This window comes from Pogona vitticeps, chromosome 2 (assembly GCF_051106095.1).
Source record: "Pogona vitticeps strain Pit_001003342236 chromosome 2, PviZW2.1, whole genome shotgun sequence".
Classification (NCBI taxonomy): Eukaryota; Metazoa; Chordata; class Lepidosauria; order Squamata; family Agamidae; genus Pogona; species Pogona vitticeps.
Genome location: NC_135784.1, coordinates 139,921,937 through 139,947,603, shown reverse-complemented (window position 1 = coordinate 139,947,603; position 25,667 = coordinate 139,921,937). Strand labels below are relative to the sequence as shown.

General features: G+C 47.1%; 2 protein-coding genes across 2 annotated transcripts in view; one reads left to right on the top strand and one right to left on the bottom strand.

Moving 5' to 3' along the window:
- Positions 1-15,839, bottom strand: part of TMC8 (transmembrane channel like 8) — a 34,267-nt gene extending 18,428 nt beyond the window's left edge. Inside the window, exons 1-7 of the mRNA XM_072990673.2 lie at positions 14,984-15,839; positions 13,512-13,966; positions 13,240-13,358; positions 7,829-7,998; positions 6,789-6,940; positions 5,972-6,127; positions 5,671-5,750 (exon numbers count right to left, since the gene is read on the bottom strand). Coding sequence (XP_072846774.2) covers positions 5,671-5,750; positions 5,972-6,127; positions 6,789-6,940; positions 7,829-7,989 — 549 coding nt within the window. The 5' untranslated portion in view covers positions 7,990-7,998; positions 13,240-13,358; positions 13,512-13,966; positions 14,984-15,839. The remainder of the gene's footprint in view (positions 1-5,670; positions 5,751-5,971; positions 6,128-6,788; positions 6,941-7,828; positions 7,999-13,239; positions 13,359-13,511; positions 13,967-14,983) is intronic.
- A 1,349-nt stretch (positions 15,840-17,188) lies between these two features.
- TMC6 (transmembrane channel like 6) overlaps positions 17,189-25,667 on the top strand; it is a 34,616-nt gene continuing 26,137 nt past the window's right edge. The window contains exons 1-3 of the mRNA XM_078384258.1: positions 17,189-19,828; positions 20,173-20,482; positions 23,345-23,469. Coding sequence (XP_078240384.1) covers positions 20,427-20,482; positions 23,345-23,469 — 181 coding nt within the window. The 5' untranslated portion in view covers positions 17,189-19,828; positions 20,173-20,426. The remainder of the gene's footprint in view (positions 19,829-20,172; positions 20,483-23,344; positions 23,470-25,667) is intronic.

Genomic DNA, 25,667 nt, shown 5'->3' with positions numbered 1-25,667 from the left:
ATCTTAGTTTTTTTTATGTTGAGCTTCAGACCATTTTTTTTGCGCTCTCCTCTTTCACCCTCATTACAAGGTTCCTTAATTCCTCCTCACTTTCTGCCATCAGAGTGGTATCATCTGCATATCGGAGGTTGTTGATATTTCTTCCGGCAATCTTAATTCCGGTTTGGGATTCCTCCAGTCCTGGAGGAATCCCAGTCCTGCATGAAAAGCCATCATTGGGGGTTTCTAAATCAGAAACCTGGAGTATAGCAAAGGCAGGTTCACAGGACAACGAGGCCCTGAAATCACCTTGAATCCAAAAGGCTCCTCTCAGTCTAGCTCTAGGTCAATTTTTTTTCTTTTGTGTTATTCTATGTCTACCCCTCTTTTGTCTTCTCTGACCCTGAACTCTAGTTACATGCTGTTACATACAGCACTGATGGTACCTGTCTGTCATGGGTTTGGAGGGAAAGTTCCATCCTATGGGGAGTGGAAGGCGGGACATCAGGGGGAGGTGCTGTACTGTATATATATGTGGAGCTTGTGTGGAGAGTGGGGAGTTGGAGTCTGTGTGTCAGACTGAGTACAACTGTGTGTCAGTTTGTACATACCTGATAGGTTCAGGTTTCTTTATGGGTAGCCAGAACTGATAGGTTCAGGGTCTGTGCTTTACTTTAAAGTGTTCTGTGTGAACCAAACTGTTGTATGTGTATGGTTGGGACTATGCCACGTTACTTTATCCTATTTACCTGATTTTTTTATTTACCCTGTTGGTTATTTAAATAAACCTTATTCCTTTGTGTGTTAAAATCCATTCCTGGTCTGTGTGACTCCTTATAGGGAATGGTTGGTGGCAGCATAGTTAAAGTGTGGCACTCTCCAGTAGGTCTGGGGTTGTTACATTGATTGGTGTCCAGCGTGTGGGATACGACTGATCCAGTTGTCCAGTGGTCCAGCAAAGCCTTGGCAAGTGTGCCCAGAGCAAGGGGGGTCTAGTCAGGGAAAATCTGAGAGCGCGTAGGTAATCTTCTAGGCTTACCTCACGGGGAGGTAGGCTAGTGGAAGAACGTGCGAACTCAGATTGGGGACTAGATTAGGGAGCTCTGAGGCAACCCGTTTTGGCGGGAAAGGGCTGAGGCAAAGCTGTGTGAAGTAACAGTGATCTAGCCTGTCTGCTGAGAGGCCTAGCAGAGGGGGTGGATTCTGCCTGGCAACAGTTGCAAGTTAGTGCTGAAGGAACAGCAGCAATCTATAGAAGGCTGTTTCTGAGGCAAAAGGAAAAAAGTCGTCGCTTTATTTTGAGGCTTGACTTTTGAAGGCAGCCTGTTCTGGGGGGGATTATGCCCTTGACTCGAAGCCAAATGGCAGAAATGGGTGAAGTGAGGGAACCACAGGTAGACCAAGGTTCTGAGGAAGAATTTGGCTCAGTGCAGGATGAGAGCACGGGAGAACAGAACCCAGAACTCAGAAGAATGCGCCTAGCCCAACAGCATGAGCTGAGGGTGAGGGAAATGGAGGAAAGATTAGCGAGAGAAAGAATGGCGTTTGAAATGGAGAGGGAGAGAGAGAAAATTGCTCTGGAAAAAGAAAGGATGGCATTTGAGTTAAGAAAATTGGAAATGATGAACCAGAACAATAATAACAATAGAGATTCTGAGGTGGGCCAATTGTCTAAAACTGACCTGAAGAAATTCCCTGTGTACCACAAGGGAGATTGCCCTGAGGTGTTCTTTTCCCTCGTGGAAAGAGCGTTTGTGGACTTCTCAGTAAGGGAAACTGAGAAGATGACCATTATGCGATATTTAATCAGTGGCAGCCTGGCAGAAGTCTATGCAGAGATGCCAGTGGAACTGATGAAAGATTTCGCTGAGTTTAAAAAACTGGTGTTTGCCAGACATGGGATAAATGCGGAACAGCTGAGGCAAAGATTCAGGTCACTCACAAAGAAACCAGAGCAGACTTTTACCCAAGTGGGGGCCCAACTGGTGAGGCTGCTAGAGAAATGGCTGTCTCAGGAGGGGACAGAGACCTTCCAGCAGCTCAAAGACCTGATAGCGCTGGAACAGTTTTATTCAGTCCTGCATGGGGAACTGAAGTTCCAGGTGAGGGAGAGGAAACCGAAATCTGTGACAGAGGCGGCAGAGATCGCAGATTTTATTTACCAAATAAGAAAGCCCTTAGGTGCTGAGGGGAAATCTGGAGGTAAACCCAAAGAAACCTACAGCAAGTACTCTCAGGGACCAGGGAAAAGCCAGCAAGGGGGAGGGGCCCATGTTGAAGGGAAGCCCTCAGACATGAAACCACAAAGACCTCAGATTTTGGAGGGAAAACCAAAACCAGATGAGAAAGACTCAAAATACAGCAGAAAATGTTATTTCTGTCAAGGAAAGGGCCATCTAATCTCAGAGTGTGAGAAATTAAAGCAGCTAAAGGGAAATTTGCCTCATGATTTGAGTGGAACCAAGCCAAAAGCTGTGTTCTGTGTCCAGACAGAGCAAAGCTCCTTGCCATTGAGGGAGCCTGTTGCCATGGTTACTCAATCTGGAACAGTTACATCTGCTGATCAGGCTGGGGAAAATGGTCCTCTTGTGGAGGTCAAGCGCTGCTTACTAGTGAGGACAGATTCGCAGTTGTTTGAGACCGCAGGGGTGGACGGAGGAATACTTGACCATCAGTATAGGGGGCTAAGGGATACTTGTTCCCAGGTGACCCTGTGCCATCCAGACATTATTCCTAGGGAGTATATAATCCCAAATGAAAGCCTGAAGGTGGCAGGGATTGAGGGGCAGGTGATCTCACTGCCAGTAGCTGAGGTACCTGTGAGCTTTCAAGGCTGGAGGGGAGTTTGGCGGCTAGCGATTTCATCGACTCTGCCAGCAGCCGTGCTCGTGGGAAATGACCTGGCTGAACATGTGAAACGGGTGCTAGTGATTACACGCTCACAAGCCACCACGGGGGCAGTTCAGGGGGGTACTGAAGAGCCCGAGACGGAAGCAGGTGGGGAAAGTTCCGAAGCTGTGGTGGAAACCTTAACCACAGACAGCAAATTTGGCCAAGAGCAAAAGGCAGACGCCACTCTCCGAAAGTGTTTTGAACAGGTGACAGACACCCAGCTAACACCGGAAGCCCCAACGAGATTTCACGAGAAAAAGGGAATTTTATATAGAGAGACCCTGATGAATATCTCAAAAGGGGGAGATGGGATCAGAAGTCAGCTAGTGGTACCTGAAAAGTATTGCCCCATGATCTTACAAAGGGGGCACTCTGACATGTTTGCTGCGCACTTAGGGGTGAACAAAACACAGCAGAGAATCACACAGAATTTTTACTGGCCTGAAATAGGGAAGCAGATCAAGGAGTTCTGTAAACAATGTGATGTGTGTCAGAGGCAGGGGAATAACCGTGACAGGACCAAAGCGAAGTTGTGCCCTTTGCCTGTGAGTGACACCCCGTTTAAATGTATAGGAGTGGATATTGTGGGACCTTTGCCCAAGGCCACAAAGAGGGGGAACCGGTTCATTCTCACCATTGTGGACCATGCCACGAGGTACCCTGAAGCCATTCCCTTGACTAACATCGAAACTAACACAGTGGCAGATGCCTTGGTGGGGTATATGTCCAGGATGGGATTTGCCTCAGAAATAATCACAGATTTGGGCACATCGTTTACATCAAAGCTCATGAAACGGTTATGGCAAATTTGTGGAATTAAACACAAGGAAACCACTGCCTATCACCCCGAAAGTAATGGGTTAACGAAGAAGTTCAATGGGACTTTGATGCGCATGATTAGGGCTTACTTGGCAGAGAATCCAAACAATTGGGACCAGAAGCTGCAATCCCTTTTGTTTGCTTATCGATCAGTGCCACAAGCCAGTAGCGGGTTCAGTCCGTTTGAACTTTTGTTTGGGAGAAGGGTGAAAGGGCCACTTGATTTAATCAAACAAAATTGGGAGCAGATCACTCAGGATGACCCACAAGATGTTGTGACGTACATAGACACCTTAATGATTGACCTGAAGAGAAACCTAGAGCTAGCAGCAGAAAACCTGCAAGCTCAGAAGGTCAGACAGAGGGCCTGGGGTGACCAGAAAGCCAGGGAGAGGCACTTTGACCCAGGGGAGGAAGTGCTTTGGCCTAGGCCCTGCAAAGAGAACAAACTGCAGCTGGGTAGCCCAGAAATAAAATACTTGGGTCACATAGTAGGGGGAGGAGTGATCAAACCCCTAGAGGCCAAGATAGAAGCTGTTCGTGATGGGCCCAGACCCAACACCAAGAAAAAAGTCAAGTCATTTCTTGGGTTGGTGGGCTACTACAGAAAGTTCATCCCGAGGTTTAGCGAGATAGCAACTCCGCTGACCGATCTGACGCGGAAGAAGGCTGATGACCGCATCCCATGGACCAGCGACTGTGAGGAGGCGTTCCAGAGGTTGAAGCAGGCGCTCATCCATTATCCAGTGCTGCGTGCTCCAGACTTCGACCGGGAGTTCATCATCTACACCGATGCGTCTAACAGCGGGGTAGGAGCAGTTCTTTGCCAGGAGGATGAAAATGGTGACCAGCATCCAGTGTCCTACCTGAGTAGGAAACTCCAGAAAGGTGAGAGACATTTGGCAACCGTGGAAAAGGAGTGCCTGGCCATAGTCTACGCGATTCAGAAGGCCAAACCTTACATCTGGGGAAGACATTTTGTTCTGTGCACTGACCACTCACCACTGCAGTGGTTAAAGACAATGAAAACCCACAATAGTAAACTTATGAGGTGGGCTTTAAACCTGCAAGATTATGACTTTGAAGTGAAGGTGGTCAGAGGGTCAATGAACTGTGTTGCTGACGCCTTGTCAAGAAGACCCGAAGAGTGAAGACGGCGAAGAAACATGGACTATGTATATTTGGTGACCAAAAGTTAAATGTACCTGTTTATTGATCAGTCTTGGTTTGTATTAATAAAGGTAACTTAATGTATGGTAAATGTTAATGTTTAAATGCATAAGTGTTATGTTTAACCTAGAGAGTAAGTATGGTATTTTGTTATAATGTATAACTGTTTTGTGTTTTAATCCCGGTTGTTTTTTTGGAAAAAAGCACTTTAGCTTTTCCCCTGCAAAACAACTTATAAAGAGGGGAGGTGTTACATACAGCACTGATGGTACCTGTCTGTCATGGGTTTGGAGGGAAAGTTCCATCCTATGGGGAGTGGAAGGCGGGACATCAGGGGGAGGTGCTGTACTGTATATATATGTGGAGCTTGTGTGGAGAGTGGGGAGTTGGAGTCTGTGTGTCAGACTGAGTACAACTGTGTGTCAGTTTGTACATACCTGATAGGTTCAGGTTTCTTTATGGGTAGCCAGAACTGATAGGTTCAGGGTCTGTGCTTTACTTTAAAGTGTTCTGTGTGAACCAAACTGTTGTATGTGTATGGTTGGGACTATGCCACGTTACTTTATCCTATTTACCTGATTTTTTTATTTACCCTGTTGGTTATTTAAATAAACCTTATTCCTTTGTGTGTTAAAATCCATTCCTGGTCTGTGTGACTCCTTATAGGGAATGGTTGGTGGCAGCATAGTTAAAGTGTGGCACTCTCCAGTAGGTCTGGGGTTGTTACACATGCCAAAGAAGCAGTGTTTGTTTCCGCAGCCTCCTTTCCCCACCCTGGGCATCCCCAGATTGTATTTCCAGTGCACTCACCTCCCCAGTGAAAATGTCCTGGAACCGCTGCCGGGTGGGTCGATGGCCAAGACCACAACTGTAGTTCAGACACTCAGATCCTAGGATAAAGAAAAGGCAGGGAGACTCTTTCAATTAGCTCTTCTAAGAGCGGAGGATTTAATCTGGCAGCCATGTCGGGGAAACCATGAGCGCAACCTCCCCCAACAGAGTGCTCCTACCACACGGGTTGACCTGCAGTTCCAATCATCTCTCCCCACCAGCCATGCTAGTGCCAAGTTGGGGGAAACTTCCACTCTGGACAGTGCAAGGATGGACTCACCTGCATCCAGAGTTTGAGGAATGATGGCCCCGTTACGAGGAATAGTAACCAGAGGCAACAATATGAAGCCCGAGGCCAGCAGCACTGCCAGGAGGTTGACCAGCAGCAGGAATCTCAGGATGGTGAAATAGGACTGGATGCCAGAGCCAAAGTTCCCTGAATGTGGCAGAAGACAGCAAGTGTGTGCAACTCGGGCAGACAAGCAGAGTGACAGGCATCAGAGGACACAGGGAAGAGAACACACAGGGCAAATCCAGTCCTGGATCAGTGCCCCTCTTCTCCCTCACATATAGAATTACCCCTTGGCCAGTTTTGCCTGGCCTGACTGGGGAGTCCGCCTGCTGAACATTGTATTTAGTTCAGTTTCTGCACCAGTCACTGGCAAAGTATAAGCACTCGTGTGTTTTAAAAACACACATCACCAAGCATAAAGTGGAGTGAGTAGCTTCTTCCAGGAAAAGAAAATTATTTCCCCTGAAACAGAACAAATCTACCACCTCATAGCCGCTCTACCCTCCACCACCACACAAAAGCAGAATATTGTGCTTAATGGCCTTTGCAGCCAACCAGCCTCTAGAGGTCTCCCATGCTTCACAGCAGCCTCGTTAGTGGTTCCGTGGGATTAGGATTTGGAAATACTTTTTTTTCAAAACTACATCTCCCACAATCCTCTAGCCAATGTGCAACTTTTCCAAAAGTAACATTTTCAAACCGGCCACATTCTCTTTAGCTGTATCCTCAGCTGTTCACAATACGGGACCCTCATAATCTGCCTCTGTAGACTTACTTTAAAAGCTGAAAACTGGTTCTTGCTTACCTCCCACCTCATCCAGAGACGTTTTCCAAAGCTGGAAGACCCTGGCAAAATTTGAAATGCCTTCTTGAAGCTGCCTCTGCACCCAGCGCTGTCTTTTACACAGTGCAACCCAGCAGGATACATGTTTCCCTGGGGAGGCTCTCAACAACTTTCTGAAAGAAGATACGATTGAGACTTTCAGATCTATGGGGCTTTGTGCCATATAGTTAGGAGAAGACCATATCTTCTAGTCCACAATCCCCTTAAGGATCTCCTTATGCATTTCACAGACAAAGACACGGTCCCTTTCTCTATCCTGGTTTCTCAGACAGCCTCTCTCTTCCCTCCCACCCTCACCCCATAAATATTCTTGTATCTCACTGATCTACTGCACATTTCTGTTCCACCAGTGATATCTACAGCAAAAGTCCCTGGAGTGCACCTTTCATAACACTTCACTACTGTATCAGCCATCTTGATTGAAGCTGATGGGAATTATAGATCAAAAGAGGTAAAGGTTTCCTTCTCTTGTGCTATAAGGATGAGAGACCGGGCTATGTCAAAATAATGACACAGGATCAAATATGGATTTTGCCCCTCTCCAGCTGAGTTACAGCTCTCAGGCTATCGCTAAGAAAAAGGCCTTTTCTGCCATTTATGCCAGAAGAATGGGGATTTTGTATATTGTGAACCACACAAGAGAGTGGCAACACTAATGGGATGGCATAGAAAATAAAATAAAAATACTTTTCCAGCCAGATACTGGAGGTCCTTCCAGACAGAAGACTTGGGGCTCTACCACTCAAAAGACATTGTGGTGCTATAATTTCATGAGTTCTTTTTTAAAGGATTTTCTATGTTAACAAAAGAAAAAAGGAAGATTGGAAGTGAACTATGTCATTGGATAGTAAAATCCCTTCACTGAGACAGGCAAATGGCGATAAAAGCCTTGACTGGAAACATACTCTGATGTAGTTTCAACCTGTGCCTTGGCGTTTCATATCATTACAGTTAGGAGGCACCGTGCTGGTTAGGTTTTCCAGTATGATCTCACTTCTGACCTGAGGGAATGCTTCTTTTTCATGGAGCAGGGCAAGGCCCTAAGCAGAGACTCCTGGATTTCCATTCCCTCCAGAAAGTTTTCCGTGCTGGAGTCTGAGTTGACCGACAGAATGTCATGTTCGGCAAGTCTCTGTCGTAGTTCTTGAACATCACCCATCATTCAAGATCCCTGAAACAACAACAAAAGATCCCTGAAACAACAAGAAAGAACAGGCTACAGGGGCCTAGAAATAAGATGGCGCCGGTAGCGGGCGGTTAGCGTTCTCCTCCGCCGCGCCGGCTTGCCTCTTGCGATTTTCATCACCCTTTTTTCCCTTTCTCTCTTCGCTTTCACTTTTTTCTTTTTCCTTCCCTCCCCTCCCTCCGACTTTCTGGACCCTTTCCTCACTTTTGCGAGGGCTCGCTGCTGGATTGAGTGCGGGACCGCGGGCTGGAGCCGGAGCATAAACGCGGAGCCGTGGCTGAGTTCCGATCTGGGCTTCCCGGCTTCAGCGGAGCTCGGACGCTCGGGTGCCTTGCGGTCCGAAGAAGGTGGCCGTTTGCTGTTTGTGGCGCTTGGCGTTTGAGGCGTTCCTGCGCCATTGGAGACCCAGACTTTAAGATCACCTGGGGGTCGCCTGCCAGAGAACGGGTTTGCCGGCCAGGCTTGCGACAGGAGGTGGAAAATCGACCGCTGGTGGCTGGTGGCTGGACGCTTACCCCCCCTCCCGAGCTTTTTCGAGCTCGGAGTCTGGAGCCTGGAACCTCAATTGGGAGATTTTCCGGGGCGAGCGGTGGGGGCTCGCGTTGTTTTTGAGATCTGTGGTCCCTGCTGCTGGAGCAAAAAGGCGAAATTCCTGGGGCGAGGCGGTGGAAGGAAGACCCTCACCGACCGATCCCAGCTTGCTGGACGACCGCCATGTTGGGTTCCCTATGGGCAGCTCCTGCTTCGCTCCTAACCTCAGACTGCTTACCCTGCCTTCCCTGGACTACCTGCAGAAACATCTTGCTATTTTCTCAAGGAAGGGTAAAGGGGAAAACAGGGACTATTCATCACTGCATTTGGCTTCTGCTGATCCCGATGCTGCCTGCTGTTTTTAAATTGAACAACTCAGTGAGTAACATCTCCACTTCGGCACTTTCTCTGGACTTAACATTACCCCAAACAGCCTTGGAAAAATTTACTACCATCAATAACATCATTAAGATCAGTAAAGCTCAAAGGGCAAGGCTGCGAGCCACTAAAGGATGGACTTGATCTAGTTGGGGGGTAGGGGGGGTAACACCTTTTTTTTTAATTATTATTATGTTTATACATAGTTATATATATTTAATTTAAATTAATTTACTTTGTATTTGTTTATAAATTTGTATTAGAACGTTTGTGTTATTAGCTAAGTTTTTTTTTTCTCTCTCTCTTTCTCTCTTCTTTTCTTTTCCTTCCTTATTCTGTCTGGTATGGAGTGGGAGGCCTGCCTGACCAGCGAGGGGCCTTTCAACATCCCGGTGGTTATGGGTAGAGGGCGATATGGCGTTGGCGCAGCCCCCACTCGTGTTAGTAGAACGGTGAACAGATGTTTGAAGGCTGTTCACTGTTCTGAGGCTGTGACCAACCCCCAGAATCGAGGTAACCAGTTCAGCCAGCCTTCCACTCTAACCCTGCTGCTGTTGAATGCCAGGTCTGTATCCAACAAGCCCCAGCTAATTCAAGATCTTATTCTGGAGGAGGATGCAGACCTGGCATGCATAACCGAGACGTGGCTTAATGGGGAGGGTGGACCTCCTCTGGCTCTCATCTGCCCGCACGGTTATGATGTCCAGCACCAGGGTAGACTGGAAGGGCGGGGGGGGAGTAGCCATTGTATATAAATCCACCTTGGAGGTTACCAGGCGCTCCTCGGCGGTAAGGCCGGGTCTAGAGGCCCTCCACGTGTCGATTGGGGCCAGGGATGGAATTGGGATTTTGCTGGGCTACCATGCTCCCTGCGGCCCAGCCACTTCCCTTCCGGAGCTGGCTGACTTTGTCTCCGCGGCATTGTTGGGATCCCCGAGGCTTTTGGTCTTGGGTGATTTCAACGTGCATGCGGAGGCAGAGGTTACTGGGCCAGCTTCTGAGTTCTTGGAAACCATGGCTTCCTTGAACATGTCCCAACATGTCAACGGCCCCACCCACGTGGGTGGTCACACACTGGACCTGGTCTTTTCCTCCAATTGGGGTGAGAGTGGTCTGATGGTGACGGACCTGGTGTCAGTCCCCTTGTCATGGTCAGATCACCACCTGATTAAATGTAACCTCACAGTGGCTCTCCCCCCACGCAGGGAGCAGGGGCCTATTGCTATGGCCCGCCCTCGAAGACTACTGGATCCGATTGGTTTCCAAGATGCCATGAGAGGGATTACCGCTGACCTGGCTAGCGCTCCTGTCGACGTCCTGGTGGATAGCTGGTCTACCGCTGCCACCCGGGCAGTGGACACGATCGCGCCCAAACGCCCTCTCCGACGCAGAACACGTCCGGCGCCCTGGTTTTCCCAGGAGCTCCAGGCGATGAAGTGAATAAGGAGAAGGCTAGAGCGTAGATGGAGGAAGAATCCGACGGACAATAACTGGATAGCCGTTAAGGTCGCAACTAACCTTTACCTGAGTAAGGTGAAGGCTGCCAGTAGATCATTCTTCGCTAACCGGATAAGCGAAGCATCCAACCAGCAGGCGGAACTTTTCCGTATAGTGCGCGACCTATCCGGAGTTGGCCCGGGAGATCGGCCTCCCCCTAGTTTTTCACCGGACCAATTTGCGGCATTTTTAAAATCTAAAGTGGAGGCCATCCGCCGGGAGCTCTCTCCCTTTTTGAATACAGTGAATCGAGCTGAGATGTCCAGCGCTCCGTCTTGCCCGGTTATTTTTGATTCTTTTCAGCCAGTTACACCTGACTCTGTGACCAGAGTGCTTGACCGCTGTCGGGCCACCACCTCCTCCTTGGACCCTTGCCCGGCCTGGCTAATCAAAGCAGCCAGGCCGAAAACAACTGAATGGGCCACAGCTATAATAAATGGGTCTTTCCTTGAGGGCAGATTCCCATCTGCCCTCAAGGAGACACTCATTAGGCCCATACGAAAGAAACCTAGTTTGGCGGTGGACGAAATTGGCAATTACAGGCCCGTCGCCAATATTTCTTTCATGAGCAAAGTGGTGGAGAGGGTGGTGGCAGACCAGCTTCAGGCACTCTTGGATGAAACAGATGCACTGGATCCGTTCCAGTCGGGCTTCAGGCCGCGCCACGGGACAGAGACGGCATTGGTCGCCCTGTATGATGACCTGCTGAGGGAGGCCGACAGGGGCAAATTGTCTCTGTTGGTCCTCCTCGATATTTCGGCGGCCTTTGATACCGTCGACCACGGTATCCTCCTGGGGAGGCTCTCCGAGCTGGGAATCGGTGGCCTGGCGTTAGCCTGGCTCCGTTCCTTCTTGGAGGACCGCCCCCAGAGAGTTCAGCTTGGGGAGAATGTCTCGGCCCCGTGGAGCTCCAATTGTGGGGTTCCACAGGGATCGATTATCTCCCCAATGCTATTTAACATCTATATGAGGCCGCTAGCGGGGGTCATCAGGAGGTGTGGAGCGATGTGTCACCAGTACGCTGATGACACTCAGCTCTACATCTCCTTTTTGCCAACTGCAGGTGATGCCGTCCTGACCCTCCAGCGCTGCCTGGAGACTATACTGGAATGGATGCAGGAAAATGGCTTGCGGCTGAACCCGGACAAGACGGAAGTCCTGAGGGTGGGGCCCCCCGCAGTTGGTGGCCTGGTTGGCCCTCTCTCCTTTGGGGGGGCGACCTTGGCCCCGGTGAGCGGGGTCCGCAGCTTGGGCATACACTTGGACCCGACGCTCACCATGGAAACACAGGTGACGTCGGTCGTCCGCTCCGCCTACTTCCACCTCTGGCGGATTGCCCGGCTGCGGCCCTATCTCGACACGGGGGCCCTCACTACCTTAGTACACGCACTCGTAATCTCAAGATTAGATCACTGCAACGCGCTCTACGTGGGGCTACCTTTGAGGCTGATACGGAAACTTCAGATGGTGCAGAATGCAGCAGCCAGACTTCTCACCGGAGGGAGAAAATATCATCACATCTCTCCCATCCTGGCTAGACTGCACTGGCTGCCCATTTGTTTCCGTATCGACTTCAAAGTCTTAATGCTCACTTATAAGGCCCTAAACGGTTTGGGACCTCGATACTTGGCGGAACGCCTTCACCCACCAAGTTCTACCCGAACCACCCGCGCGAGCCAGGAGGTGAGGCTGAGGGGCCTGACGCCGAGGGAGGCCCGGAGAGAGAAGACAAGAAACCGGGCCTTCTCGGCGGTGGCTCCTCGCCTTTGGAACAATCTCCCTCCTGAGATTCGCGTGGCCCCTTCGCTGGGTACATTCAAAATTCAATTAAAAACATGGCTTTATGTCAAGGCCTTCCCTCCTGCCAGCATCTAATTTAATTTAAATTACTTTTCTCTTCTTTTTCTATTTATTATTTATGATTTATTATGTTTTGTTAATTGATATTTTGATATTTTTGGATTTATGCTATTATAATTGTATATTTTATGTTAGCCGCTCAGAGTGGTATCGATTTACCAGATGGGCGGGATACAAATCAAATAAATAAATAAATAAATAAAAATAAATATAGAACGGTCAAACAGGGGATCTGCGGATAATTCACATTATAATTCCACAAATCCACGGCCTGCATGATCAACAGTTAAGGATTATGGGAGAGGACATCCAAAACACTTGGAAGGCACCAGGTTACCTGCTCACTTTGAACATGTGATACCTTCTTCATCCTTCACACACAAAACCTGCCGCACTGCTAATGCCCCATGATTTTATGTCTGCTCCTATGGCCTGGTTGCTAAATGATCCCAAGTTAATGGTTGTTGCAGGTTTTTTGGGCTCTTTGGCCGTGTTTTGAAGGTTGTTCTTCCTGACGTTTTGCCAATCTCTGTGGCCGGCATCTTCAGAGGACTGGAGTAGGAGCATGGACAGAGTTCCTACTCCTGTCCTCTGAAGATGCCGGCCACAGAGACTGGCGAAATGTCAGGAAGAACAACCTTCAGAACAAGGCCAAAGAGCTCGGAAAAACCCACAACAACCATCAGATCCCAGCCGTGAAAGCCTTGGAGATCCCAAATTAAGTTTGGCTGGAAATGAGGAAGGCAGCAAACATATAGTACGATATAGACATCACCCAATAAAACTATAAACTATGTAGTTGTTTTCATATTCAAAATGGCACACTGAGGGCGAAGAATTTTTTTTTTAAATCCAGCCTCTGAGGAGGCTCGTTAAAACGTATCTGACCAAACTGGATAAAGAAACACAGACCAGGTAGTATGAGTGGGCTACCCATTAGAATTGCATTGGATTTAAGACCTGTTATTGTTTCCTGAAATGGCCAGTCACGTCTTGCCACTTGGACCAAATGGGAACCATAGTCTCTTCTCCTCTGTTTACGCAGATATCCCCAAGATTCAGTCTGCCTCAGGTCAGGCCTGGAGAAAGAAAAACAGTGCAGTTTCTTTTCTCTCTCAGCTTTTAATGAAGTGGCTAATCCCAGTCAGAGAAACTTTCACACGTATACAGAGTTCAGGTTCTGTTGCAAACAGCTCATCCTTATCTGTTTGGTAACACACAGCAGTACTTACAGCTTCTCCTCCAAAAAAGAAGCCACTTGTCCTTTTCTTCTTTTGGCTTCTTTCTCTGGTAAGGTCACACCACCAAGCCCTGCCTCCTTAACCTTAAGTGCAGTTCTGGCGGTGAGGCTGCTTCTTTGGAAGAAGAGAGAGACAAACTAAAGAGTAACTTTTTCTTCTTTAAAAAAAAAAAACTCTGGTAGTAAGTTGATCCTTCGCCTGTACAGTACATATATAAGTGCAGTATGATAAAGGCAGGCCCATGTGACAGGAACAGGCTGTTTCCTGTAGTGTGTCAAGTCAGCCTGTGTGGGATGTGTGTTGCAAGCAAACCATATCTCCACATGGCAGCCTGGTTTACAAGGGGAGACCAAAAAAAGAAAAGGAATCTTCTTGCATTGTCTCCAGCAAGTGCGATATTGTTCTATTACTGACAGTCCTCCAGCTTCTGCTTCTCTCAAGGGTAACTGTAGATGAAAAGAAGTTTTTAGTACTTATTTTTCTGCTTACTTGCCTGCACAGAAGTAAAAACAACAGCAACAACTCAGGGTCCTGATCTTCTACAGATAGTTAATTAATTTATATCTAACTATATTCTAGAAAGATACTCTCAAAGACAGCAACTGCATGTTAGGAAAAATGTACAATGAATATATTTTTCTGAAATGAACTGTATGGCTGTGTGAAACTGTTGTATTTGCCTTTGTTAGAATTTGCAACATACCTGGCCAGTTTTAGGTTCAATTTCTTTATTTTCCTTTTTTTTAAGTTCAATTTCTTTCCTCCTCTATTTCTCCAAAGCTTTCTTCAGAGTTAGCATTTTATTTAAACAGAGAAAGGATTATGAAAGAGAGATGACAGCCAAACAGGTAAATTGGGAAGGGGTTCTGAATATTCTTAGTAATGTATTTATTTAAAATGTTTTTATCCCACCTTTCTCCTTAAAAAGGACCAAAGCTGGCTTACATCATTGAAAGACAATATTTAAAGGTGAAAACAGTGAGTATACAAATATAAGAGGGAACAAACAAATACCACTCTGAGAGATGGTAAACACAAGTAGTACTAACAACCCAGTCAGAGCAGTAAGGCGTAACAATCCATCTAAAAGGTGTAGCCAGTCAGTGAGGGAAAACTTGCCTAGCATTTTTGTAATCACGCTAGAGGGCTCAAGTGCAATGCTGCTGAGGACTTTACTGAGAATTACATCTCACTTAATTCAACACAGTGGAGAAAACAGATTTGCATCCAGTGTGACCTGTACAGAGCCTGTTTTCATGTTAGCATACATAGGAATGTGAGAGTAAACTGGTTGAACAGACATTTATTTTGGTCAGGGAATGCTGAGGAATGATCTTTCTGCACAGAAGGCTGAGGTCAGAGTTCACATCACTTTCATCAAACTACAGTCGCCAAGATTCCTTGAGTAAATGCACGCAGGTTAAGCTAGGATAAAAATTCTGTATCTTACAATGGAGACGCACCTGATGAATTAGCCAAGAATAAAGTAACACTATTCCGTGTCAGTGAAAGGTTCCATTAAAAGGCAACTCTCGACACCGGGGCTTCCTGGATGGTGCATGTTGTTCCCAGGAGCAGATACTGACCTCTACCAAAGAGCGGCTCTTTTGCAATAAAAGGAAAGGCGACCCGAGGAAAGAGCCTGCTCCGAGTACTGTAGTTGCTTGGAAGAGACCAAGGACTGCACTTCCCAGCGTCCTCTGTCGCACAGGTGAGGCACCGGGTGGGGCCTGCCGGCTGCCGCGGGGCGGGGGCGCGGCGGGCGGAAAAGTTTTCTGCGACTTTTGTGGCGACTCCGCAGGTGAAGCGCTCAAGGTAAGCGGTGAGCGAGGTCCTTGGTGTACCCGGACAAAGGCTATTTGGGACCTGCGGGGTTCTGAATTTGTGCCTTTTCCCAATCTGTAAGCCAGGAAAGGTTCCCTTTACCATTGTTCCTCTCTGCGATTGCCTATCGTCTCTGTAGGGTTGCGAACTCGGGACCGCGTGCGTGGTCCCGATTACGTAATTACTCCTCTGGGTCTCCAAAGTTCCAGGACCCAGCGTGGGATGAACATGTGAGTAACTGGTTGCTGGTGGGAAAACTGATCAGATAGCGATCCGAAGAGCCTTTCCTAGGAAACAGTGCGGCCAACGACCCAAATGGCTTTTTTCTCACGCCCACGCGGCGGTGTTTGGAGCGTCGCAGCCTTCTTCACGCAAGACTGGCCAAATCGCCGCCGCCCCCTTGAGAGACCCAGAGAAAGGGTTGAGAGAGAGTCACCCAAGACGCGCGTGGGAGCAACGACCGCCTTTCTCCCTTTCCTGAGGAGGGCGCTGCAGTGGCAGCTAGGTAGTAGAGACTTTGGACTGGAATCAAATAGGAACATGTTTTATTTTTTGAAAAGCAAATTCCTCTCCTCTTTCTTCCCTTACCAAGGTCTCTAAGCAAAAAAAGAGCAGAAGCAATACTGGGGAAAGAGGCTCCTTAGTCGTCCACTAAGTTCTTAGGGTGCGGTTTTTTCCTGAGTAGAATTACTTCTTTTAAACAAAGTTTCATGCATTGCAATCCAAGTATTGCATTATATACTTTAAAAAAGTGGGTGGATTGTTCTTGCAGGCTAAATATAGTTCATAGACATATTATCACCAAAAAATTGTAGCTGCACTGATTCTACACAAGACATCTCTGAAACCCTTTATTTTCATTATGTTATGATTTTTAATTCCTGGTCATATTGTTGTTTTTTTTTTTTTTTCTATTTAGAATGTTTGTGATGAGTAGGACTAGCTGAGCCCCCTTTTAATCTTTCACCCGCCCAAAACAGAGCCCTTTCAAAACAGTTAAAAGTAATACTAGGGTCCTAAACCAATTTATTGTACTTGCAAATAGGGTTTCATCATGGCGATACCTTCATGTCAGTCAGCTGGGCTCTTCAGTGGAAGGGTGAGAAAGCAGAATTGGGGCGTGGCTTGTGATTCAAGGATGCTTTCCTGAATCTTGTTGAGATGTCCCAGTACATCAGGCCAGATAATGTGAAGGCATTAGCTGCAGAGAGAGTACACAGACGAGGGGGAAGGGTGGGAAATGAGATTGCAGCCTGTTCTGGCTGGCACAGCAAGAGCAGAAAGCCTTGGGCATGCAACTTTTCCATTAAGACAGAAGCTGCTGCTTCGGGAGAGCAAGCAGAACGTGGAGATAGACTAGGAAAAGGATGCCTTTGCTTTCTACTAGTAAGAGGGTTGCACCCAGCCATGGGAAGAGGAGAGAGCCAAGGAGCTAAGACGGCCGGCCATTGGGAAGCCTTGGGTTGGTAAGTCAGCTGCCTGCAGCGTTTGTTTGGGGGTTGGAGCTCCCAGTTGCACTGAAGACACACCTTGCTGCCCCCCCCCCCCCGTTTCACTCCTGAACTGGCCAAGAAAGAGAGATCTTTAGCAGAGGCAGGAATCTTTTCTGCTGGGGTTACTGTATTGTGCTGACCAGGTCAAACCCCAAACCACAACATATCTGGAATGCAGCAGTGAAAAAAGGCTGTCATGTTTCTGCTTCCCTGAGTTAGACCCAGGTGGATGGGCCTCACAGGGTAACAACCCTGGAGCTATTCTGATCTCCTTTTAGAATAATCATTGGCCCTGCAGATGTTTCTTACTCCAGTTTCCATCCTGGCTGGTGGTGAAAGAGTGGCGTGGGGGTGAGGGGGTGTTGTTGTCCAGAATATTCAGGAGAGGGTGAAGGTTCCTTGTTCTGGATTCTTATAGGAGGAGCCAGCCCCATCCTGTGACTCGGTCCACAACTGACTCGTGGTGGACGATGGTATTCCAGCAAAGGTTTTCTGGCCATTTGTTTCCAAAATCTCTCAGGACTCAGTCAAGGAGGAAATAAATCCAGAGCGCCCCAGTTATCTTCTTCTAGCTGTATAGCTAAACAACAAGTTTCCCTGTGACTAATAGGCAACAGTTCTGATCTCCTACAGGAGCCTCTTCTGATATTTATGAATATGTGCACAGAAAACTGCTTCATAGAGGGCAAAGCATGGAACTATATACCGGCTCTTAGATGAAAATAGTACCTACCTCTCTGGGACCTTACCAAATATATTCCCAGTAAAGGAGACCTCATGTGTAACTGACTGGGTTTTTGTGCTTTTTGCTCCACAGAATTGCATCTCTTCCTGGAATTAAAGGGTGTAGGTATGGATGAGGCCAAACACATCTATCTGCCCAGTCTTGCCTGCAGGGTAGATGAGTTTAACACAGTGAAATTCCTGTCAGGACAGGGAGGAGAGGCTGGGTGCACTGTGATTAACTCCTTAATGCTCAGCCCTTGTTCTGCCAACTATGATCATCCTTCCCTGTCTGGGCAACTGAGTCAAAACCTCTCAAAAATTTCTGCTGAGTAAAGCTGGGTGCAATTGCTCCCAAAAAACTTCTGTGTCTGCCCTAATTTCTACTCCATCTTGACAGGGAAAAGGTACACTCTTGTTCATATTCAGCATTTTTGGGGGGTGGGGCAGAGCTCCATCTCATTTGCATAGGTTAAATGTATTTACCCTGCACAGATTCAAACCTATTGTTCCTGCACAGGAAACCCCAAGCCTGTTGTTTAATTCTGCAGAGATTATGTTAAAACTGGACAGGTATCTTTAAAAAAAAGAGTGCCCTAAGAGCAGAGGACAGCACAGATCCTTAGCAGGGTAAAGATTTTCATCAGGTGGAAACATGTTAGAGAGAAATAGGTAAAGCTTCTTGCATGGATGTAAGCTGTAGTAAGAGCTTGGCATTCTGTTAGGCTGATGCCAAAAGCAGGACAAAGCCTTTGAATTTAGATGGGGAGCAATGGGAAGGCTGGCAGCCATGACTGGCCAAGCAGATGCCTCTTGTGTGTATCTCTTGTATAGCAGCTGAACCTTTTCATTCGGGTGAGAATAAAGAAAGTGAGAAACTTGGCATTTAGGCAGTGTGTCCATATGTTTCCTTCAACTCTATATTTCATGTCATATTAGAGAAGCTGTTAATGTTCTCAATCAGAACCCTGGCTGCTCAAGTTGCAGTGGGAGTGCCTTTGCCCTTTTGTTTTCGCTAAACAGCGATTTAAAAGGAACTGATTAACATTGTCTTGCGGGGCACCACTGTAGATCCATACAGTCCTAGGACAGAGCTTGTGAATTTTTGGAGCTCTATATGTTTTGGACTGTGACTCCCACATTCCTATATCATTGACAGTACAGGCTGGGGATTCTGGGAGCTGTAGTCCAAAACATATGGAATGCTAAAGGTTCACCATCCTTGCTCCTAGGGACTAGGTGCTTCTATGCCAGCCTGCCAACATCTTAAAATCTGAGGAAGATTCCCTCTTCTGAGTGTCAGCTCTGAAAGAGGTGTAATTTATGAGGATAAGCAAAAGGCTTTTCTTAGTGTCTCCATCTAAGTGACTAAATCCCTTTTTAAAAACGTACTTCATCACAGCACAGGTTTGGTTTTCTGCTTTTTTTCAAGCAGGGGGCAAAACTGCAGTGGAGCTCCCACATCTTTTCTTCTGCATTTGCCATGATCCTGAGATCGGCAAAAGTCCTGGCGATTTGGCATCCTGTAGGTTGTTTGGACTCCCAGCTCCTGTCAGTTTCAGCCATTATGGTTGGGGGGGGGGAGGGAACGGCAGCAGCTGTATTCTAGAAACATCTGGAGACTTCTGGGTTGCCTCCCCACTTGGTTGCATTATGATTTCCTAAAGTAAGGCACCACTGAGCTGTTTCCTTTGTTCTCCTGGGCTGCTGTAGACTTGTGAAATAATGGGTGTCTCTCATACAAAGTTCTGAAATAGAAGGTGCATCAAAGTGAAAAAAAAATGTTGCAACTTCTGCACAACAGAGATGTGTCAGATAAACGATGGTGTTTTCCCGACTCCAAACACCAGCTTTATCATCCAGGTGACCATGTTCTGTTCGTTTTTGTTTTATAGATCTAGTATCATTTCTCTGCTTTCTTCTCCTCTTGCTTTGCCGGTAGCCACCCCAGTCAGGGGTGGAGGCAAATTTCCTGTCAGGCAGGAAGCTCTGCTGTGCTTGCCTGTTGTTGCGCAGTGTGCAAGTACAGTAAAGAGTTAGTTGGTTCCCAGAGTGTTGAGGGGATGTATTTCCCCCACCCCTAAGAATGCGGGGCCTGAGGCGAGGCATGCCATAGCCTCCCTCAGGCCAGCAGCCCTTGTGCATCGGACTGCAACATTCCTTATCTCCCTAGTAACATGGGGTGACAGCTGGGGATCCTTGATTGAGGCAGCAAAAAGAAACTTTGCCCAACTCTGCTGATATTCAAGCCAGAAGAAGCACCTGCAGGTAAATGCAGAGTCTCTTACTCTACCCCACATTCATTCATGGAAAACCCCTCTTTCCTCTCCCCAGCTGTTCCACCCAAGGTGCAGTGGGTGGGTGGGTGAAGGAAAAGGCCTGCCGCCAGCTGGTGTGTTTGCATTATCAGAGTTCTGAAATGCAGAGCGAGGTCACAGCACTGTGGTGTGAATAGCAGCCTTTGTCTCAACCTCCTGCTTTCCTTCATCTTCACCCTGTTTTGCATGCAGTTGACTGGGTGGCTGCTCCTCCTCCTCTGGTTGCCATTTGGCTTCTGTTTTACGTCCTGCTTTGAGAGGCAACTACTACCATGTGTTTCTTATGCCTGGCAGGCTTGAATGTTGCAGCTTGTTCTTCAGCTTTGCCTTGATGACTATGGAAACTGACTAGAGGCCCAGCTGGACGTTCTGACTTCAGGATCATGTAAACTTGAAGGGATGATGCTGAGCCCAAAGAGCCTCAGTGGGAGCAGTTTCTCTTGAGTAATGGGCTCCTTGTCCAACCTGCATTTAGAAACAGCTTCAAGCTGAGAAATGAAGAGGGACGCAAACTGACAGACAAGAACTTGTAAACTCCGGAATTCAAGATGTCCCACACAGTCACCTTCACCTTTCACGGCTCTGACAACCGGGAGACAAACAGGTGGGTGTGGCCGAATTTTAAATATATACATGAATTAAAAAAAATCTAATGGGGTGTCTTTCACCTCCTCTGTGCAAGGAATCTTGAAATTGTTTAGGATGCCTTCCAACGAAGTAGATGAGCAGCGTGAATTGGGATCTGTGTAGGGCAAAGCACTCCATTCACTTGGAAACCGAAAGGCAGGAGATCTCTATTTCTTGTCTTCAAAGGATCCCAACATACTTCCATCAGAAGGACATACTTTCTTAAGGCCCTCTGATGTCTAACACACAGATGTTTGAAAGTCTGATAGACAGTAGGATGTAGAGGTTAGAGCTTTGGATGGAAACTTGGGAGATCTAGTTTCAAGTTTTCACTGAGCCTTGCATCTCGGTGAATGATTTGAGCTATGTCAGTCGCCCACTATCAGCCTGAGCCTCCCTCCTAAGATGGTGGTGAGGATGGAGATAGGGAGGAGGAGACCCATGTAGGCTGCTTTGGGCTCATGGGAGAAAAGACATGATGGGTCATGAAACACACAGACCAAGAGAGGAGTCTCTCTTTCTCTTCTGGGCACAAAATAGGGTCTCAAGGGATTCAGCCAATGTGGATAAAATGATAGACTAGGATTCAAGAGACCTGGTTTCAAATCACCACTAGGCCATAGAAATTCACTGAGGGATGGCAATAGTAAACCATTTTTTTTCAGTCTCTCACACACTTTGAAAACCCTGCTTGTTGTAAAAGTGTGAAAAAAAGATTTCCAAGTCTTGCCATAGAAATACCCTGTCTCCCCCCAAAATGAGACCTAAACTGAAAATAAACCCTAGTATGATTTTTCAGGATGCTCGTAATATAAGCCCTACCCTAAAAATAAGCCCTAGTTAAGTGAAACCCTGCCCTCCACCATGGTGCAGCAACCAGAAGAAGATGGCATGACTGTATTTGAATAGATGTAGATTGTTGTACATGAAAAAAAAACATCCTCTGAAAATAAGCTTTAATATGTTTTTTGAAACAAAAATTAATATAAGACCCTGTCTTATTTTCGGGAAACACAGTAGGAAGCAAGAAGTGTGCCATTAAATATTTAAGGTTGTTTCAAGCTAGCCCAAAGACTGAAAATTTTAGTGCATGTTTAGTTCAAGGCATAATAATTACTGAAAAACTCTGAAAAGGAGACATTTATATGCCTTAATTGATTTTTTACATCAAAAGAGGCCAGGGTTTCATCCCAGAGTAAAGCAGATTAGCCATAGGATAAATATGGCATGTAGAGAACTTGTGGGCCAGAAGCAGTTCCTGTTAGAGCCATGCTTGTGGAATTAAAACTTCATGAGGTAACTGGTGAGGAGAATTTACTGGGTCAGATGGAGGATCTGTTTTTCTGCAGGGCCTTGGTCCATAAGAGCCTTCATTTGCTAATCAGTCAGGGACGTGCAAGGCTCACCACCCAGGGCCATAACAGATTATGCCCACAGTTGTGGCTGTTCTCATTCATGCTCAAAATGTCTCAAAACACCTCATTAAATCTTTTCCATCTTAATAGGAAGGCTTTGAGTGCTGTACTTAAATAGGGGTATACTAGGACTGCTTTTGGGCTTCTGGGGGCCCTTCATGTTACCGACTGGTTGCACATTTCCATCATCTGCACTACCTCTTCTTGAACAGTGTGGCAGTGAGTTCCAAAGCACCTGTCATCCAAATGGTAACATTTTGAATTGGGCTATATTTATTCTCAGTGCATGCCCCACAATTTGTTTACATCTGTAATGCCTGCATTGATGAGGCTTTAGTTTCTCTATCATCTGTATACAGATCTCCAGTATGCAGATCAGTTATTATCATAGAGCTTCATAAATACTCAGCACCTCACCTGGGACCTGTATACCCATTTGAAGCATGTGAATAAGGGTTCTGTCTATCAATTGCATTGATTCTAAAAGGAGGGATAGTAGCACTGCCTTCTGCTAAGGTAATCCAGTGTGTCTCAGAGACATGGTGAGGAACTTTTCCCTTCTGGCATGTTTTGATCCTGAAAGTCCTCATTTTAGAGTGGAAGAACCATGATTCTAGGGCTTGTCATAGCAGAGAGACGGTTCAGAAACTTTAACCAGCATAAAGAGCTTTGGAAGGTCCTGTTTCATGTCTAAGAATATGTCGGCTTTATCTCTGCAGGAACCTGACAATGTTTCTCTGTAAAATCCTTTATCACCTGGGATACTTTTCTGAAACAAGATAAAGGAGGACATTTCTAAACCCAGCTTGAGGGAAGGGAGCCCTTCATGGTATTTTCCTGTATCCTCTCATAGGGCTTCTTTACAGGTTAGGGAAGAAGTAGATGTAACTTCAAAGTACAGCCACATATGTCCCAAAACACGTGAGACTGCTGAGCATCTGTTTTTGTTTTTCACTGATTGCACAGTGCACAAATACTTGGTTAGGAGCTGAAATAGGCACTGTCTTTGCAATACATATTTCAGACATGGACATGAAAAACCTCAAACTGTCTTGGATTGTGAATCTGTGTCTGTTTCTGCCCTTATGTTTGCAATATGTGTATATTTGTTTTTGCAAGGCCTCTTCATTCCTCTGAGGCTATAGCTTTGCAAGACCTGGGTTGTGTTCTTCGTGGGTATTAAACCAATGGCCAGGGCTATAGGGTATACTTCCATGCCAACTGCCGTTGATCCGTTTGTGGTTGCTGAAACTCTTCCTGGCAGGATCTCTGGGTTCTAGAGGACATTCAGCCATTGATAACACACCTGACTCTTGCCTTGCTTCATCCCTCATGAATCAGAGGAGACCTAGATCACATGCTGTCACAATAAGCATTTTGCTGGCTGAACACTTTTTCTACCCTGATTCTCTGTTTCCCCACAGCCAAGACACAAGTCCCTATGATGAAGGTGCCGTTCATGATTCCTTCCACCAGCTCATCCAGGAGCAGAGTTTTCTGGCTGAACAGGAGCAGCTGGAGATGCAGGACCTGCCTTCCAGGGCAAGAGGTGAGAAAGGCCGCTTCTGCCCTCAGGAGCCCTGGTGGCTCAATGCCCTCTCTCTGATGGCTGCATGGGAACAGCAAGATGGTGGAGTGAGGCTTGACCATAGCTGTGCCTTTGGCAGGACCGGGCTGCGGAGACAGATCTTCCTCCCCCCCCCATACACACACGGGTGCCCCGCCCCCCATGTGCACCCTGCTCACCTGTGCATGTGCACACTGGTGCCCTGCCCACTAGCACCTGCGCACCCATCTACACACATGCTCCATCCACTCGAGCACATGCATGTGTGCCCCTCCCTCCCAACTTGTCCGCAGTTTGGAAAAAGTTTGGGACCTCTGCTCTAGGCAACAATTTTTTAAATCTTCATGGTTTTTGGAAACACTGCACACTGAAGCTGCATCACCCAGTTGGGGAAGATGCAGGACAGCGAGGGCTCATCCCTCTGATTACCTCCACTTGCTGGTCAGGGTAACAGTCTCATTCCCCGGTGTCCCTTTTACCTTCTAGTTGGGAAGACCAGCAGGGTGGGGGGCAGTCTCTGCACCTGGGGCTCTGGGTTAGAGTTGGGGAGCCCTTAGAGGGGAGGAGGGTCCCTACCCTCAGGACTCTCCACAAGCCACATAGGGAACTTCCGTGGGTCAAATTAAGGCCCGTGGCTGGAGCATCTCCTCTCTTACTGTAACAGTAAAAAAGCAGAATGGGAACACAAATATTTTTTTGCATTTTCTTTCCAAGTCCTTTTTCATATTTTTGATTGAAAACTTGCTTCTGAGGAGTTGAAGACGCTCTGCCCACTCACTCAGTTTTGTCTTATCAGTAGCCCTTTGAAGTAGATCAAGGCAAGGCAAGGGCTAGCAACAGGGACGTGGTGGCGCTGCGGGTTAAACTGCAGAAGCCTCAGTGCTGCAGGGTCAGAAGACCAAGCAGTCGTAAGATCGAATCCACACGACGGAGTGAGCTCCCATCGCTTGTCCCAGCTCCCGCCAACCTAGCGGTTCGAAAGCATGCAAATGCAAGTAGATTAATAGGGACCACATCGGTGGGAAGGTAACAGCGTTCCGTGTCTAAGTCGCACTGGCCATGTGACCACGGAAGATTGTCTTCGGACAAAACGCTGGCTCTATGGCTTGGAAATGGGGATGAGCACCTCCCCCTAGAGTTGAACACGACTGGACAAAAATTGTCAAGGGGAACCTAGCAACAGTTCAACCTGTGGGCTTCAGAGATTGCCTGGGGCTAAGAACTTGACTCCCCGGCTCTGTCTTAGATTGGCTTCGCAAAGCCAGTGGAAGTAAAATGCAGTGTCTTTTAAAAGGAATATAAGAAATGCCTTTATGTGATAACTTAATCCAATCCTGGCCCCAGAGGCTGCCCAAGCTGTCACTGAATCCCTGTTGGTTTCACCTTATCAAACGCGACAGAATCAGTGCTAGTCCTGTTGACTCAGGTTACTACAGTGAACAGCACATGCCAAGCATATTCCTGGTGGGGCGTTCCTGGTGTTTGCATCCCTTTAATATCACTCCAAGGCATGCTACAAGCCTGGTCCTTTGTTAGCCTGAAAGGCCATATCTTGTTTCCCACCTCCTTTTGTTTTCTCCACAGATTTTAATTTTTGGTGTCCTGTCCTCACAGAGATGTCTCCTTCACTTAAAAAAAAAAGGAATGGAGATATTCTAGCTTGATCTCCTTCCATTTCATAGGAATGTAAATTTGTCTAGACTTGATTAGCACTTGGGCAGGAGCACTCCCATCATGAACAAGATAGTCATTAGAATGGTTCTGGGATGTGTAGTTATAAAAATGCTCCATGTCAACAAAGCCCTTAAGTTACACAACACTTCTGTTTGCATCTGATTACTCCCTTTTAACCACTCTGAAGTCTGGGGCAAATTTGTTCTTTGCTTACTCTTAACTATACTCATTTTCCTTTTGCATATTTGCTTTAAGACCTTCCAAATATTTGGACTGTTTTATGGTCTTGCTTATTTAGTAAGGTTAGTGAAATGCTGTTGTGTAACATACAGAGCAGTCCAGTGGAGGTGGGAAGGCAGAGTCCATGACAAATGAATTCCTGCTTCTGATGTCCCCCTGGGCTCTTGACAACAAGAGGGAAAATGGAAGGATTTTTCTCTCTCCTGTTGGTTTTGGATGTCTGTCCGGTTAGTCCAAGTAACTACAATGCTTTTAGGGCTATCAAA